At 55.3% G+C, this 18517-nt stretch overlaps 1 protein-coding gene across 2 annotated transcripts in view; it reads right to left on the reverse strand.

Annotated features, from left to right (window-relative positions):
- Window positions 1–18517, reverse strand: part of NPHP4 (nephrocystin 4) — a 113532-nt gene that overhangs the window by 82023 nt on the left and 12992 nt on the right. For both annotated transcript variants that reach the window (XM_044913854.1, XM_044913855.1), the window contains 3 exons: window positions 10957–11129; window positions 9469–9533; window positions 7275–7430 (listed from right to left, as the gene is read on the reverse strand). In XM_044913854.1, the coding sequence (XP_044769789.1) occupies window positions 7275–7430; window positions 9469–9533; window positions 10957–11129 (394 nt within the window). The remainder of the gene's footprint in view (window positions 1–7274; window positions 7431–9468; window positions 9534–10956; window positions 11130–18517) is intronic.

An 18517-nucleotide genomic window follows, 5' to 3' on the forward strand; every position in this document is an offset into this window, starting at 1 on the left:
ATTTATTTGAGACAGAGAATGAGAGACAGAGAGCATGAGAGGGAGGAGGGTCAGAGGGAGAAGCAGACTCCCTGCCGAGCAGGGAGCCCGATGCGGGACTCGATCCCGGGACTCCAGGATCATGACCTGAGCCGAAGGCAGTCGCTTAACCAACTGAGCCACCCAGGCGCCCAGAGCTGCAGTTCTGCAAGATGAGAAGTTCTGGAGGTGGACGGTGGCGGCGGCTGCACAGTGGTGTGAATGCCCTTCCTGCCCCCAACTGCACGGTTTAAGTGGTTAAAACGGTGTCACACTACATCTATGTTGCCACAATGTTTCTTTAAAGAACAGAAACGTACAAGTCCAACCTTCCATGAAATGGTCCAGCAAGGGTCTGAAACCTGTCCTGAATTACGACCTTCCATCAGAGAAAGAGGACAGAAGAGGTAAGAGAGGGAGGAGCTAAAGCCGGGCGCGTCCCCCGCCGGGAGCCGCAGCTGCAGGACCACCGGCCCTGGCACCAGGGCCTCCCCACCAATGGGCCCACGGGCCGCCCAGCAGTTCGGGATCGCTCATGGGGGATTCCAGAGAAGAAGAGCAGGGCAGCCATGACCCTCTGGGCGCAGAGAAGGAAGGAGCGGGGACTGTCATCAGCAGGAAGAGGACAGGCCTGGCCGACACGACCACCTGCTGGGGAGGTCTGAGTACTCTTGCCCGGCAGGCGGAAGGAACCGCGTGTCCTGAAACAAGGGAGGACACCGCGGTGGTCACGTGCACTCTGGGGCCAGGGCCTGGGGGCCAACCCCAGTTTCTAAACCTCGGTCTCCTCGGCTGTGGGAGCCGGACGGTGCTGCGGGGACAGAGCTAATACCGTCCACAGTGTGCTCCGTAGAGCGACCATGAACACAGAGTCACATACACACACACATCTCACCAGACTAATCCTAAATCCTCAGCACAGATTTAGGATTGTCCTGTACATTCTATTCTCTTTATTTTACAAGAGAATCGGGGCTCGGACGTGCTAAGTGACGTGCCCCAGGCCGCCCCACTCACAGGAACGAGCGAGAGGGAGACTCACATGTTTAAGCTGCTAAGCACACGTCCACGAATGACCAGGAAAAGCACTGTGAGAACTTCAGGGAGTGAGTGGATTCGCAGATACAGGCTCCACGAGTAGCAAGGACAGGACGTGCTGGGAGCAGCGGACTCAGGCAGGACCTGGGGCGCCGGCTTATGCCAACCCTCACAGAGACGGGGGTGGCGGCAGAGACAGACAGACTTGTACATGTGCTGAGACCACAGCCATCCCGCAGGGAACCTACCCACCCTCACCGGCCACATAAAGAAACTAAAATAGTGGTGGGCAAAGGCCATTTCCCAGACTGACTTCCCTTGGGGATGAGTCCGTCTGGTTCCACGGCTCAAGGGGCAACACTGCAGGAATGGGAGCAAGATCCGGGTGTCCGGAAGGTGGCAGAGCCCAGTGCTTCTGGAAGAGGCCCAGTCCGGGCAGGAAGCAGGCTCTGCACAGCGCCCCCATGACAAGGTGGCCCCCGGGGCCCAGAGCCATTAGCAGTAACAAAGAGTCATGACCCTGGTCTCACAGACAGGTGAGAAGCGAGTCCCACACACAGAAGTCAGACAGGGAGAGGAAAGATGGTTCTTCCACCAGAAGACGATACTGAGGAGCCACATCTGCATTGGGTAGAACCATCCGGATCCTGAGTGGTCCAGGAGGCAGGGCAGGACTGGGTGGCATCCCGCCGGCTTTCTCCAGGCCATGTTTTGTGAAAGGTGCAGGCTCTGGAGAAGGGCCTCCCAAGCAGAAAGGCAGCCACAGGGTGGCCACGGCAGAGGACAGTATCCCGTGAAGAAAGAACAACAGGTCCTGGGGCTTGGCGCTTCCTAAGTTCTCAGCACTGAGCTTCACCAGCCCATTCCTTTGCTCCCCAAATGCATCTCCAGGGGCAGGTCCCAAGAATGTCCCCATTTTACGCAGAGCCTCTCCCCTGCCCACTCCCGCATCCCCCTCAGAGCAGCTTCACCATCTGAAGTGTCACCCCGTTCACTCCACCACCCAACCTCAGTGGCCAGGGCTGACGAAACCTCAGCACAGCTGACCACCAGGGAGGACTCCTGGCCCTTGTGCTCTGCGACTGGGGCTAGCTTTCCCATGCTTATTGCCAAGCCTATGGATGGGAACGCAATCCCCAAAACAGCACTGCTCCTACAGGAAAGTGGACCCCCTTCCCTTGGGGACCCCCACACATGCACTGCTGAGAAAACAGGGGTTACAGGCACAGAACAGACAAGAACTCCCTGTAGTGACATCCTCTAGGGAAACGCTCAGAAACACCCCCAGAGGCCCAACAAGCCCCCCTCCCCATGAGGTCCTAACAGGGTCCCACAGCCTCCCCGGGATGCAGCTCTCCTGGAAGGGCATTTGATTCATCAGAACGCACCTCACCCGACAAACAGCATTGCAAGAGGGACAACAGAATGAGATGAGGCTGAGGGCACCCCAGGCAAGAGCGGAAAGGAGTCTGAGCCATCTGCGTTTCTAAAACACCTGTTGCCTTTGATGGCTGTGTGGGAGGACGCATCCGCTCTTGCTTCAGTCCATCCAAGATATGAGCGCTCCACTAAGAGCCCGGCACTGTGCCCTCTCCCCAGCTCAGGGCCCGCGCACACGGATCCACAGATGAATCACGGACAAACCCAAGCATCCGTGAACCCGTTTAGAGATACAAGGCATACGCCAAACCCGGAGCAGTGGTTTGTTCTGGGGCGGTTCCCTGGGGAGTGAGACTGGAAGGGAGGGCTTTCCGTGAAAATTACCTTTGTCGGGTAACACCCGGAGCTCACACAGGGCGGGCACCAGCTCTACTCCTGCCACCCCACCACCACCCCTGCCTACCCGCAACCGCGGCACCCACATGGGCCAATCCAGAAGGTGAATCCCGGCGAGGACCCGACTGGCCCCGGGAGCCTGGGAGATGCGCCCCACAGCCGCTGAGGTGCTTGGATGCCGTCTGACCTCCAATAGCAGGTCGGCATGGGGGAAGCAGCATTTCCAAGGAGCACCTCAGGGGACTCCCGAGCAGGGACTCGGGAGGACCACGTGGGACACCAACCAGAACAGGCCACCATGGGGCAGACCGGTGGACACAGTTCCGACAAAACACTTCTCCAGAGAGCTCTGCCGAGCTCTGGTTTAACAGATGAGGAAGCAGGGCCTGGACCAGCGCCCCGGCCCAGGACGGGAGGGCCGACGGCAAAGGCCGCTTCAGGGGCACGTCCACATGAGCGGGCCTGCAGGATGGAGCGGCCATTTGGTTAAACCAAATGAAGGGACCACAGGGGGAGGCAGCAAGGAAGGAAGGGTGGGAGATGCACGTCACTGAGGTGGGTGTTCAAAGCCATGAAGAAGAGGTCAGGGTGAAGCGAGTCTGCAGGTCAGGGAAGAAACGCGTTGAAGGCTCCGTGTGAGGAGGATGGTCATGGAGGACGAGCACGTGGCACGACAGCGGCCTTTCTCTGCCTCTCTGCCGGGCACACGCTGCTGCCAGCCACGGTTCCCAGGACTCCCCCTGAAGCACCACAGCCATCCAAACCATGGATGGTGGCCTGTGGACACGATCACAGAAGACAGAGCCTCTATTCAGGTCTCCCCAGAGGCCCTGCCCACTCCCAGACGCTGCCAGTCCACGGCTCACTCCCACCAAGCCCCTGGCGGGGGGCTGTGGCCAAGCATTCCGGCCGCTTCAGACGCCTGTATGGTGTCGGCAGGCTTGGGGGAGCGTGAGGCCCTCCGCTTTCCTCCAGCACTAGCAGCCCTGCGAGAAAGTGGGCCCAGGACCCCTACACCCCCCTGAGCACCTGGCCAGGAAGCCTCCCCCGGCACTCCATTCAGTCCTGGCACTGGCCCCTGGCCCTTCAGGTCCAGTTCTAGAAAACAGGCTTCCCACTTATATTCATGACTAAGCTTTCAATGCACTCAGCTACTTTATGCAAAGCTCTGTGAGCGATCTGAGCCTTCTCCCAAACGAGAGGATTCCTGGTCCCGATCCCGCCAGACCACCCCCACAATGACCGAGGCAGCAGCACGCCACCGGGCACATGACTGGCATGCAGATCTGTGGCCACGAGAGCGGGCCAAGGAGCCCCAGCATGGAGACTCGCTCTAAGCAGGGCACGGGGCTCTCCTTGCAAGAAGCAGCTTTCAGGAGCATGTGAGCAATTACCCTGGCGTTGACGCGGCTGCCCAGGCCTGTCAAACCAAAGCAAGTAAAAAGGTCAGAACCAAGCGAGGAAGAGAAGACCACATGAGGGAGGCTGCATGGATTTCCTGGCTGCAGAAGAGATGATGGACCTGCTAATCTGGACCGATTCAGAGAGCTTCCCTCTAAGAGCCGCTCGAGGACAAAGGCCTGCCTTCCTTCTGGGGAGTGACAGAGAGCCGCCAAGAGCGGTCACAGCTAGGACCTGTCATTTCCAGTCACTCCCGGGTTGAAAATTACTCTTCAAAAGTCAGTCCTCACACAGATGAGTCAAAGTGGGGGGTGGGGGGGAGCCTGGTGACTATGTCGATGTCCGTATCCTGGCCGTGACCTTGCATTACAATTTGGGGGAAACTGGGCAAATGACACACAGAGTCTCTCAGCATTATTTATTAAAACCACATGTGAATCTAGAGTGACCGCGATAAAAATTCCAGTTAAAAACAACTCAATCCTCCTGTATGGTGGCATTTTACAAAGGAACAAATATCCATGTCCCCATACGGCACCAAAATAAAATCAGACCCTCTACCAATTGCAAGTGAATTCCACTGCTGAAGCCAGTACCAGTCCCTGCCTTGGCCCTTTCAGGGCTATAAAATATTATTCAGCAAAGAAACCCTTTTCCAAGAGTGAGTCACAAAAGCCTAAAAGACCCTGGGCAGGATTTATAACACAGACAGCAGGCTCAGTGCAAACTATAGATCAGCCCGGTGAGCTGCAAGTCAGGGGAAGGCAGAGCAAAACGGGTTTCTTTTCTCAGATGGTCACCAGGGGACTTGGTGAGAAGCTGTGTTTCAGTCTCTCTTCCCGAGAAGAGGGAGTGTGCTCCCGCCCGCTGAAGTCAGCGCTCGCCCGCCTGAGCACGTCACGGCTCCAGTCCCAGGGTCCCTGGTCACTAGCTTTTAAACAACAACATAAACTGTCATCAGGGTTGCAATTACTCAGACACTGCCTGCATCCAGCAAGTGTCCAGTGACCAACAGGCTGCTCCACTGGGCGGGGGGGGGGGGGTTGGTGACAGGAAGCCACCAAGGTTCAGACTGCTCCTGAAGACGTGACCTTTAGGGGTGAGGCGCTGGAATCATGCCCTGGTCTGTAGTTGGCCCCTTTGATTCCCCAGACCGACATAAAATACAAGAGCAAACTCGGGGCCCTCGGAGCTGCCCTTTTGGCTCCAGCAGTGACCCGGAAGCAGCCCACAGACGAGATACGGTACTTCCAGGTTTGATCTGCAGCTCTACTGACCCCACTGGCAAGTCAGAGTAACGGACAAACCTCAGGCCCCAACCACCGTCTGCCCACCCAGAACCCCAGGTCAGAAAGACTTCCGTAAGCTGACTCGAAAGCAGGTGCGCACCTAGGATCTGGACATCAGCTCGTAGCACAGCAGTACTTAGGGGGCCGAGGTCTCAGCACCAGATGCAAGGTTGTCATGTTGTTTTCAATGTCAATGGCAATGACCATGCAGCATTCTGTCTCCCTGTCTGACCCCTCCTTCCCTCACAAGAGGACACAGGCAAATGACCGAGGGGGAGAAGACTTCCCATGTGGGGCTGTGGGTGGCGGGGGCTGGAGCTTGGTAAGCCATGGCAGATCCAAAGCTGGGACCCCTCCTCGGACTTGTCCTGTTCTTCGTTAATTTATCCTTTCTCATATATCATCATCTCTACACTGATGAAACAGTGACCTTGTGATGGTGACAACCACCGCAGGCCCATCCCAGAAATTTCCGAACTCAGGTAACAATGTCTGCATCCCAGCATGGACCAGAACACCAAGTCATGTGCAAGGACACTGTTACTGAAAACATTCCCATACTGGAGCTGAGCTACCTCTTTTCTTTGGGGTCTTGAGTGTTTCTGTTCTAAGTCACACCCACGCCCAATCCCGCTCTCCCCAGAACAGAACAGGGAGGGAGCCCACCCCAGACGAGAGGTTCCAGCAAAGCCAGTGGGAAAGGACTGGTGTGGCCCCTTCTCCTGGATTCCTCAGGTCAGACAAAAAGCCTCCGAAAGGGCCCAGAAGGAGCATGAGGCCCAGGTCAAGACCTGTCAGCAGGCCTGAGAGCAGAGCACACCTCTGCGGTGATCTCCTGGTGGTGAAGGCATTGTCCCTAACCCACCGCTGGAGAACCTAGTTCTAAAACACACCAGGACAGAACCATGAGGCTTGCATGTGGATTTCAGTTTTCAAACATAATCAAGCCACCGCACACCCACGTTCACAGCAGCATTATGCACAACAGCCAAAAGGCAGAACCACCCAAGTGTCCATGGAAAGGTAAAAGGATAAACAAGATATGGTCCAGGATGGACCTTGAGGACATGATGCCACGTGCAATAAGCCAGTCACAGAAGGGCGAATACTGAGGAGGGACCCGGAGGAGTCACATTCATAGAGACAGGAAGCAGGACGGTGGTGGCCAGGGGCTGGGGGAGGAGATGCGGGGAGCTATTATTTAGCGGGGACAGAATTTCAGTTTGCGGACATGAGAAAGTTCTGGAGGCAGATGGTGGTGATGGTTGTACAAGAGGTGAAAGTACTTACCGCCACTGAACTGCATACTTACAAATGGTTAAAATAGTAAATTTATGTTATGTCTATTTTACCACAATTTAAAAATAATAATAATCAAGCCCCTGACATGGTCCAGTAAGGCTGAGAACTAGCAACAGTGGTTTTCCTGACCTTGGTCATAAAGACATGAACTGTTTGTCTTAACAAAAGCATTTCCCAAGAGAAGAAAACAGAAATGACTTGAGGGATGCGAGATGCTGCTCAGAAGGGACTACAAAGAGAGACGGCATTGCCCTGCTCCTCTCCCTCCCCCTCCCCTCCTCCCCTTCCTCCCCTTCCCCTCCTCCCCTCCCACCACCACCCCTACCAGGCTGTTTGCTGAGGGTGCTAGCCATGCCCAGCCCACCCCCCACCACAGAGCCTGATTCCTGCGAGGTCTGACCATCAGCTAACACAGACTCACCAAACGGAGAGAGACAGAGCAGCCCTTACCCTTCTCGCCGTGAGCTGGAAGGAGGCCGGGTATGTGCTGCAGACCAGACACCAGAAGGTTCTCGGGAAGAAGGTGGAACACAGGCTCCAGGAGCGGGTGGGGCCGGAGGGCGTACTGCAGGCTACAGCTCTCAAGCAGGGTCATGTGTCTGTTTTCTGGGGGAGAAAACACCTATGTACAGCTGGGACCAACGGCCCTCTCGGTCAAGCCAGCCAATAAACTGAGCATCTAAAAAGAAACACCACAAACAGGAAATGTATTTTTCCACGGAGAAAGGGGAATTGCTCTGTTAGTTCAGCCCAAAAAGCAAAAAAGAATCAACCCTTAGTAACTCTGCTAAAACTGCAGTGACAGAGATACTTGTTTTTTTGGTTTTTTTTGTTTGTTTGGTTGGTTTTTTTTTAAAGATTTTATTTATTTATTTGAGACAGAGAGAATGAGAGAGACAGAGAGCACATGAGAGGGGGGAGGGTCAGAGGGAGGAGCAGACTCCCTGCCGAGCAGGGAGCCCGATGCGGGACTCGATCCCGGGACTCCAGGATCATGACCTGAGCCGAAGGCAGTCGCTTAACCAACTGAGCCACCCAGGCGCCCCCAGAGATACTTGTTTTTAATGCAACTTAACAAAACTCTCCTGCTCACCTCCCCCCCAACCCCCGAGTGGTGAAGTCCAGGCACTGCCTGGTCCCCATTATCAGAGGGGGGCTAGAAGGCACCTGGGCCCCAGCCGGCCTCCCTCTCCCACTGGGCAGCAGGACTAGGCCCTGGGGGCAGCATCCTCTGAGACAGAGCCCTGCCCTCAAGGACACACGGTCTGCTGGGGCAACCAAGACACAAACACACCGATACCCAGCACCAGGGAGAACGGGATCGAACCCCAGGAGAGGTGCAGACAGCGGACAGTGAGCTAGGGGGAAGTGGATGAGGGACAGCATCCTGGAGAAAGCAGCAGCTGAGAAGGGCCCAGACACAGAGCTCCAGAGGGTGGAGGGAACAGCACCTAGCAGCCACGCGGCCCCTCCTCAGGCAGTCCCACACCACACAGCCTTCACACACTGCCCCAGGACAACGTGCTGCTTGTGCACATCCTTCAAGAGGGCCTGATCCAGGGGCACCTGGCTGGCTCAGTTCATGGAGCATGTGACTCTCGATCTCAAGGTCATAAGCTCAACCCCACGTTGGGCGTGAAGCCTACTTAATATAAAATAAGAAATTAAAAAAAAAAAGTCCTGATCCTAAGGATGCCCCAGGACACAAAATGCTGGCAAAGTAATGATTAGACTCAACTGAGAAATAACCTAAGAGCCAATCTTTATCAGTAAAATTAAGCTTCAGACTAATCCCTCCTCTACTGTGAAATTTTCACCAAATTCAGCGGGCAATGGAAGGGATGGGGTTGGCTTGATTTTTAACTCAGGCCATGGGGCATACTCAAAATTCCCATCACAGAATCCAGCCAACAACTCAAAGACACAGAAAGTCACCCTCCCAAACAGATCCAGCTCCAACCACTGGACCCCCTCCACACCCCCTGCCCTGGGCCAGCACGGGCCTCCACCCCAGGCCTCCAAGATGGCTTCCACTGGGCGTCCCCGTCCATCCTCCACACGGCCGGCAGCCAGAGTGGGCCACACAGCCCTCCGGGTCACGGAGGTGTGGCAGGAAGCCCTGCTCTGCGTCAGGCAGGCCCCCCGGCTGCTGGGCCTCGAGGAGGATGGCGGGCGCCCCTGCAGGACGGTCCTCTGCAGTCGGGCACAGCTGGACGGCCTTGCCGAACCGGACAGAACCCATGCACCTCGAAGTGAAAGGTTTCTGGTGCCGGCGTGTCCGCTGACAAACAGCAGCTACTTCATCTGGTGCGCACGGCCGCCGCCCCGGAGCCTGGGAGACCCACAGCCCTCCCTCCCAGCGGCTTGGGGCTGCCTCCCGGGGCCATCTGCGCGAAGCAACACCCTCCCCTCAGGCCAGCGCATCACGGCTCCTGCAGTTGTATCAAAAATCCAAGCCCATGATACACTTTGCCCTAATCCGCTAAATAAATCAGCTAAGCTGACACTGGTTTAGGCTGAGAAAGAGCACAAGATGGACTCAAAGCAGGTAACCCTCGGGAAAGTTATAGGGAGGACAGGAGGAAGGACAGGAGGACTTCCACGGCAACGCCGCAGGCCCGGCCGGGAGGGCCGCATCTCTTACGTTCGACGGGGTCCTGGAGCCGCGGGTGCAGGAGGGCTCGGGGGGTGCCGTGATACAGCCTCAACCTGCAAAACAAGCCCACAGAGCGCACGTCAGCCCTCTGCATCGTGCCTTCAGTCCCGAAACGTCAGCCACACTTCTCACCCCACACCTGCTAGAGCCTTCTCAACGACATACCATCGCATCCTCTGCAGAAAAGAAACGGCTGAGCCGAGCAGCCGCCCCCGTGCCCCCAGAGCTCCCGGCCACACACCTCCAGGGCACAGACAGCATCGCCTCAATGCACCCAAGACCCAGGGGCTAGAAACACTACACCAGGGAAATTTATCATCTCTGACGCGTCCCACAAAAGACAACATCTGAGGAATCCTCAAGGCTGTGTATCTAGAGCAGTGCTTCTCACCCACGGATGACACTGCCTCACAGAGGACACCGTCCGGAGATATTTCTGATCGTCACAGCTGGAAGGGGAGGGGGAGTGCTTCTGGCATCTGCTGGGTAAGGCCTGGGATGCTCTAGCCCCGCCCAGAGTGACAATGGAAACTTCAGCCCCCAGCTGACGGGGCGACACTGTTCGTGAAGAATATACTATTTAGCACCCACGGAACTTTACTGATGTGGGAAACAAAGGCAGAAGAAAAATGATTACTACCTACAGCCCAGTGACAAGTCCTTGAAACAGGCACAGTGACCTTCCTCTAGGGACGCAGCTGCCTCGGTGTTAATACTTTGCTAAAGGCAAAAGGCAGTCTTAGCCTGACCCCCAGAACCCTCTAAGTCTACTTTAACATAGAAAAATTCCTTTGGAAACCTCCTTTATCTCTATCCCCCTCAAGATACATGTTGGCAATCATCCCCCAAGCATATGCCCCACCGATATACATCTGAAGGGTCTCATGATTCAGGTTTTATTAGACGGTAATGAATGACCTTTTCCCAACAATAGCTCAAGGCCCTGGAAACCTTGCTTCCCAATTCCTTGGAGACTTACGCTCTCCCTGAACCCCTCCCAACTTGAGAGTATATAATAGGCCACCACTCACAACGCTGGTGCAGCTCTTCCTGGCCCCGGGTCCTGTCCCCAGGCTTTTTGTACCAAAGACGTCTCAAGAATTCTTTCTTGGCCGTTGGCTTCGAACCCTAACGCCTTCCCTACATCACTTAGGACATGCATAGCGTTATCTCTCATGCCCAGACGATGAATCAGAGTCAAGAGTTTGGGTCACTGGCCTAAAACCCACGGGAATAAGTGAGAGCCCACCTCCATCGACTCCCACACCCAGGGCCTGAGCCAGTCCCACTCCAGCCTAGAGGACACTTCCTTGGCTTACTCAGAAATGGCAAACAGTTAATCCCACAGGACACACTGTTAGGAACAGACCACAAGTTGACCATTACAAAGCTTTCTAGTATGGCCAGTGATGAGCAGTTAATTCTCCACAAAACGATGCTGGAAACCCCCAAGGATGAAGAAAACAAGGCAGATACCGCTTGTCCTGGGAGGCAGAGGTAGGAGATTCCAGCTTGTTGCCAAAGATCCGAAGAATTCCAAACCCACACGACAGAGCCTGGAGGGAGCCATCCCGCTTCCGGCCTTCGGTGACCACCTCGACCACAGCCACCACGTTAGGGTGGTTTAAGGATGTGTGAAAGTACACGGGCTGCAAGACAGAAGCCACAACTTTGGTGACTGACCATCCGCCCGCTGCCGAGAGACTACAGAAAAGGCGCAGGTGCGTTCGCTCTGCTGTCGTATAAATGCCACAAGCGTGTGGCCGCGGGGAACCCCGAGTCCCTTCCAGGGCGCCGGAGAGAGCAGCCACAGTACAGTAGCTCCCTCGGAGTCAAGGAACACTCTGGAGCGCCCAATACCCAGGACATCAGACTGCTGGCTTCTGCTCCAGGAGCTTCCCACCCCCAGAAAAGGCCGACAGACAGCAGGTCCTCTGTGTGCCCCCCCCATGGCCCGGCGAGGACCCGGTCACTGCAAACACACACACACACACACACACACACACACACACCTGCTGAGCCACTTCACGGAGCACTCGCTGCATAAAATTTCAACACAACTCGCCGACACTGACTGTAATCCCTGTGCGATGGGTAACCATTATGAAGTTACCTAAACTAATGCTCTTTAAACTAAGCAGGAGCCTTAGATTTCTGGAAATGCTTTGTAATTATCCCCAGTTCAGAGCCCAACTAACATCTTTTTATGACAAAAAATCGCCTTGACATCATTTTCTAACAAGATTTTTTTTTTTGGATGGAAGCCAAGCAGATGGTATTCAAGTCGCTCTTAAAAGGTTTCCCACCTGTATATTCCCACTCCTCAAATGCAAATGGAGCCCCAGCTGGGCCCCATCCCTGCCCATCACCAGGGGGCGGTGGAATGGGTCAGATCCACCTGCGTCCAGCCAGCCTCACTCTGATGTGTGCTCCCAGAGGGAAAGAAAGTGCCTCTGCTCTTCTACCTCATGAAGCCCAGACCGGCTGCTTTTGCCTGAGTGGCTCAGTTGGTTAAGGAACTGCCTTCCGCACAGGTCATGGTCCTGGAGTCCCGGGATCGAGTCCCGCATCGGGCTCCCTGCTCATCGGGGAGTCTGCTTCTCCCTCTGACCCTCCCCTCTCTCATGTGCTCTCTCTCTCTCTCTCATTCTCTCTCTCTCAAATAAAAGAAAAAATAAAATAAAACTAATAAACGTCGTAGGCACAGAAGATGGGGACAGCGGGGTTTTGCAGAACAAACCTAGGTGGAGGCACTGAGCTGTGGCTCTGGATGCAGAGGAGTCCCCGGAACTGCGTCTGGGGGACAAGCAAGGGTGCTGGGCCACTCGCTGAGCACAAAGACCACCCCCCCCCCCCCCCCAAGTCAGGGACCAGTAAGGCAGGGCCAGGCTGGGCCACTGCGAGGATGTGATTTAAACGTGGACTAATCCCCCATTAACGAGTCATTACCATGGTGTCACCAGGAAAACGTTTACTGTAATCACAGACTGTCAGCCCAGGATAACAGAGAGACACATTAAAACATCAGCCATGAGATATAAATCGTTATTCTATTATCTTTTATTGCAAAATGATGAAATAATGACCACTTAACGCTGACAGGTGGTTGGACCAAAAGAGAATTATGTTTCTGTTTCCAAGACTCAAGAACTGTTTCCGAAAGCCCCGCTATGGAGTTGGGTCTGTCCCTGTCTCACCTCTTATATTTATACCTGTGCACATCCGTTTTAGGAACAGTGCCCACTTTCCCTTTTGGCAGTGAAACAAATATTTTAAACCCTGATGCAAAGCCGCAGTCATCGCCCACTTAGAGGTCACTTTGAAATTGCTCTGCCTGGAGGCCGTGGGACCAGCTGCTTCAGCATGTCCCGAGTTCAGATCTATGGCTGCCCCCTCTCCCTCCCGTTTACCCCCGAAAACAACTGTTCTGAGACCAAATCAACAAGAGCAGAGCCCCATTGTTGTCTGCAAAGACTCCATCTTCAACCAAGAGGGTCGGTGGCTGGAAGTGCAGCATCCTGACCACGACCCGAGGTCTGATGGGTGTCACCGTGAAGGCCACGTGCTCTTTTCCAAACATAATTTACGGACCCTTCAGTGTGGGAACAGCACCGTGCCGAAGAATTTCTAAGGAACCTGAAAACACGATCCCACCCTCAATTTCAGAGTTCAAAGATAAAGGCTAGATTAGGCAGGCATAAAACACAAACCCTGCTCAGGACCGACCAGAAGCATGTGGAAGGAAGTAAAAGCCTCCCAGGGGTGAGAGCCCCAGGCAGCTCTGCGGCTGGTTAGAAAACAACCCAGCAGGCCCCACCTGTGCTAAGCCCCAGTCAGCAAACCAAGGACGCCTGACCCAACTGCCCTTTCCACCTGTCCCAGGCACGCAGCCTTTGGCGTGCGGATCCGGAATTCCCTGGTCAGCGCCAGTGAGGCAATCTCCTTGGATGACCCCTCCCGCCTCCCACCCCCAGGAAGGTCACCTTGCCTGAAAAGTTTCTCTTTGCTAGAAACTTCTTCCCACCCTTCTGTCTATAAAAGCCCTTCACTCTGTCCAGCTCCCCGGAGCTCCTTTCTATTTGCTAGATGGGATTCTGCCCAATTCATGAGTCGTGGATAAAGCCAATTAGATCTTCAAATTTACTCAGTTGATTTTGGTTTTTAACGAGCTTTAATCCCCTGGTCGCCTTGCGGGGACTGTCCCCAGGAGGGCAAAGCCAGGCCAGCCCGGTTCACCCATATCTAGGCGCAGTGCCCGCCACACACCCCACCAGCACTCAGCTGAGCAAGAACCGCAAACAAGCCCTTCAGGCTAAGGACGTTTAATTAGCACCGTGCAGCAAGCTTTGAGAGGAAAATCCTATGCATCAACTGAAATTGCATGATTAAAAGTTTGAGTCAAGCCCATCAAATTACCTGCAAGAGAGGGCCTCTCAAGACCAAAGAGGGGGGCCCGCATTCACCCCAGTCACATCCCACTCATCCACATTTGACAGGTTTCCTCCCTGACAGGATCAACAGATTAATAAATCATGGAAATGCTCCTATCTTAATGCCTTCATCTTCAAAAACACAGACACCATTTTGCCTCGGGGCAAGGTCCCCATTTCTCACCCACATGACAGAATTGAAATTGGGCCTCTGGTGATGTGCCTCCCTGGAGAGGTTGCAGCCATGCGTCCCCAACAGCACCGCCACCCAACCTGCCCCCTTCAGTCCCAAGCAGAAGGCTGGGAGGCACAGCCAGGGAAGAGCAGAGTGGAGATTACAACAGTGCCTTCCAAATAATTCTTTTTAAATCAGCCTTTAATAAAATATCTTCAGGGGCGCCTGGGTGGCTCAGTTGGTTGAGCGACTGCCTTCAGCTCAGGTCATGATCCTGGAGTCCCTGGATCGAGTCCCGCATCCGGCTCCCTGCTCGGCAGGGAGTCTGCTCCTCCCTCTGACCCTCCCCCCTCTCATGTGCTTTCTCTCTCTCTCTCTCTCTCTCTCTCAAATAAATAAAATCTTAAACAAAAAAAAAACCTTTAAAAAAAAAAATATCTTCAGGAAGGCAGATAATTTACAAACACTTCCTGCAGCCTCCCCCTTGAGGCTCGGATGGCTTCCCGTACACTTCCCACCCTAAGACTGAACACTCCAAGCATGGGGAACTCGGCTACATGAAACTCTCTGCTGGGAAATGCAAAGTCTCCAGTTCCAAAGTCAAAAACTTCTGTTCACCCAGGACAGAGCCCACCATTACCCACAGCAAACAACACACGAGGATCCACACCCACCAGGAGACGTGTCCAGCCCCAAATGTCAGCAAGCCAAGGCTGAGAAGCACTGTCCAGAGTGACAACGTAAACTTCAGCCCCGGCTGACGGGGTGACATGTTGCCTTCTCCGTCCTGCTGTGTCCAGCTCCTAAACAGAGCCTGGCACCATGTGCTTGCTGAATGGATGCCCACTGCTTACACGGTATCTGTTCATGAAGACATATTATTTAGCAGTGATGTAACCTTATGACATGCACGGCGTTATCTCTCACGCCCAGATGATGAATCAGAGTCAAGAGTTTGGGTCACTGGCCTAAAACCCCACAGGAATAAGTGAGAGCCCACCTCCATCGACTCCCACACTCAGGGCCTGAGCCAGTCCCACTCCAGCCTAAAGGACACTTCCTTAGCTTACTCAGAAAAGCAACCTCAAATACCCCACAGTATATACTATTACGAACAAACAACACAAGTTGACAAATTTAAAGCTTTCTATCGTCCCCCATGGCAGGTAGTTAAATCTCCATGCAATGAAGGCCCAATACTAGAAGTATCCTGGAGAGCGGTCATCCCCCCACTTCTGGCTCCTAGTCCCTGGGGTGCTTTCTGTAGAGCTGGAGAGGATGGGGCCCTCCGCAGAGGGAGACTCTCCACAGTCGGCACCCGAGAGAAGGACGCTGCCCTCCGGCTCCTGCCGTGGTCACGTACACTGGGGAGCAGCCCAGACGACCCGTCAGAGGCAGCGCGGCTGTGGGAGGAGAGGACCAGCGCACGTTCCAGAAGCAGGGGATTAATCAAGTCACTTAGAAGAGCTTCCAGAGTTTCCTTGGGATTACATTGATATTCCTTGACAGCATGCACTTTTAAAGAGAGAATGGCATGGCTCTCTTTACTCTGATGGATGAGAACGTTCAAGAGCATCTTCTCGTGGTGTTGGTTAAGGGAAACAGAAGCAACACAGTTAGCTGTTATCTCGAGCTCAGACGGCTGGTTCCCCTGCTCCTCTGGCAACACCCGGACTGGGGCAAACCTGGGGTGGGAGCAAGCCCCATCTGCACGGCGGTCGTGTGTGGACAAGCCCTAGCACTCCTGCGCACTCACTCCCATAAATTAGGAGGAGGAGGGAAAATGAGACTGTCACGGGAAGCCTGCACACAGTTAGTTAAGGGTAGAATTTAAAGAATTATGTCCATCTCAGAAAGAAAATGTAGAAACTGCATGGTACTTTGGCTTCCCAGATTATTTTTTTAAAGATACTTTTTGAGAGGTTGAACAAATTATTATTAACCATCTCAGCAAAAGTGAAAGGCAATTCCTCTACATGAGGATGGTCTGGAAGGGCGGCTCAGCACTCTGGTCTCTGAGCCGAGAGGCTCCATCAGGCAGCGCCCGGGAAGCCGAGTCCGAGGGGGGCAGCCCAAGTCCGAGGGCGGAGCCTGAGGGGGGAGGCCGAGGCGGCAGGAATTCATCATTCTTGGAAACACCAGCTCGGGTTCAAGGCAAGATTTCCTTTTTCAAGGTCTTTTTCCAGGACATTGTTTGCCAAGTAATAAAATCGGGGCTAAACAGGACACTGGCGACTCAGGAAAAACCCTGAGCACCTGAGCTTGGGTCACTAATCCACGTTGGGACTGGACAGCCACGATGATTCCAAAGATGGTCCCCTGCTACTGGCAGCCTGCCCACCTCCAATCAGATTTCCCCCACGCCACCACTGAGCAGTAAAACCAGAAAACACAGGCACTTAGCAAGACCAGAAAAAGATCACCGAGTTTCAGAGTCCCCTCAAACCAGGGCACAGTGTACTTATGTCCCTCCCGTGTGTCAGGGCCGCCACGGGAACGCTCTGCGTTCCAACGGCCTGTGTGCACGGACACACGGACATATGCACATGCCACACACGGGATGCTCTTTCATTAACTAAGCTGCAAAGACACCTATTTCCCTGTATTGGGAGCATCGAGGAAATGAGAGGAAGTGCTGGGCCTGGAGGACGCTGCTGAAGGGCGCGGCCGCCGGCTGGAGCGCATTCCTGGGGTGCCACTGGCCTCTGCTGTCCGCCTTGGGCATAGCAGCCGGACCCCAGCAGCTTCCCGAGCAAGCCCGTCACTCGGTTCCACCCACTGGCCCTGCTGCAGGCTCCGCTCCAGCAACTCCAAGGCTGAAGGGTGCAGAATCTTCCAGAAACGTTAAACACTGTGGGCCTCACTAACCCGCCATCCCCTGTCGCCATGCCCAGCTCAGGAGAAGACGAAGTGCGAGGGCAGCCGAGGCTGAGCAGGAGTGGCGCTCGGCTCCCCCGACTCGCGACGTGGCCCTGAGCTGTGAGCCAGGAGGGCTCAGGACCAGCTGACATCTGAAGTGTCCCAGTCCCACAACCGGCGTAGAGCGGAGGCCTCGGGAGGTAGGAACGTTACGCCTGGACAAGTCCAGGAGGAGCAGGCCAGTTCCGCAGGGTCACCAGAGCCGAGCCACTCCGGGCAGAGCACGGCCTGTGGGACATCCCACCACTCACCGCGGGCCACGGAAAGGTGGACTGAGGGGAGGACACGGAAGAGGGACTCATTCCAAAACCAAAACTGCAAAGCACTCGGTGCCAATTTTAGTGCACGCCTCCATCCCTCGACTCTCGAGACTCTTCCAATCGGAGCGTGCAGGGTCCCAGAGCAGACGCTGGTCAGGCGCAGGCCACGGAGCTCCGGGCACTCCTGGCCTCCTGACCTGCTGATCACTCTTCAGGGAGGGACCTATAATACCGACTCTGGAGGAAGGTGGAGCGATGGAATCACGTAGATGTGCTGTGAGCCAACGCCAGCCCACGGCTGACTCCCCACTAGGGGATTTCAGCACTCACTGTAGAAACTGTCACATACCAGGCGTCCCTGGGCCTGACTGCACACATGGCAAAGAGAAGCCCGAAGCCCAGCCCTTGAAGGCCGCCCCCCAGGGCAGCAGAGGCTGAGCCCGGGCCAGGTGACCAGCCACGCCAGGGCCTCGCCGCTCCTGGCGAGCCTCGTCCTGCCGCATCAGGGGTGCGACGGCCACGCATCACCTGTGCTCACGGAGCCCTGTGAGGAGTCGACGGCGTGGCCGGCCCGAGGCCTCCCAGGGGCATTGGCATGTGCTGTGAGACAACCTTAACACAAGACGCACCTTCTGTCCCCAGGACGCGTGTTTTAGGCAGGCTCCATCGGACCTTCCTGGCCTCTGGGGGCAGGCGCACCCTCCACTACCCGTGAAGGCCGGGCTCCCAGCAGAATCACTCCACACCCGACCACAGTCTTAGCTCCAGGTGGCAGCCAAGTGCAAAGAGCAGCATGGGCTCCACGGCCCCCGGCCATTTCGTGACTGGGCCGGGACAGTCCCCAGCAGAAAAGGGCCACGCTGGGCTCTGGCTCATGCAGTGACACCTCCATTATTCACAGCACGACCTGTCCCTCCAGCCCTACTCTACACACGAGAAAGACCAAGTCAACGGGGCCTCGGCCCTCTCCAGACCTGTGACCGTCAATCAAGCAGACCCGCCGCGCTCGGAAGCCCAGCCTGTGCGCGTGCAAGTCCACAGTGCCTCCGCTCACAGCTCTTCCCAGGTTCGGCTTCAGTGCTCGCTGCGAGGGGAGACCCTCATTCTTCACATTCCCGTGGCAGGTCCCCCTTCTCCCCCGGGGACAGAGCGCACTGGTCTCCTTCCAAAGCTTACCACAACTTGAAATGACTCTGTCACCTGCCTTGGCGTGTCCCGCCCCCACCCCGTCCTGCACTGCAAGTACCACGCCC

This window comes from Neomonachus schauinslandi, chromosome 4, assembly GCF_002201575.2.
Source record: "Neomonachus schauinslandi chromosome 4, ASM220157v2, whole genome shotgun sequence".
Lineage (NCBI taxonomy): Eukaryota > Metazoa > Chordata > Mammalia > Carnivora > Phocidae > Neomonachus > Neomonachus schauinslandi.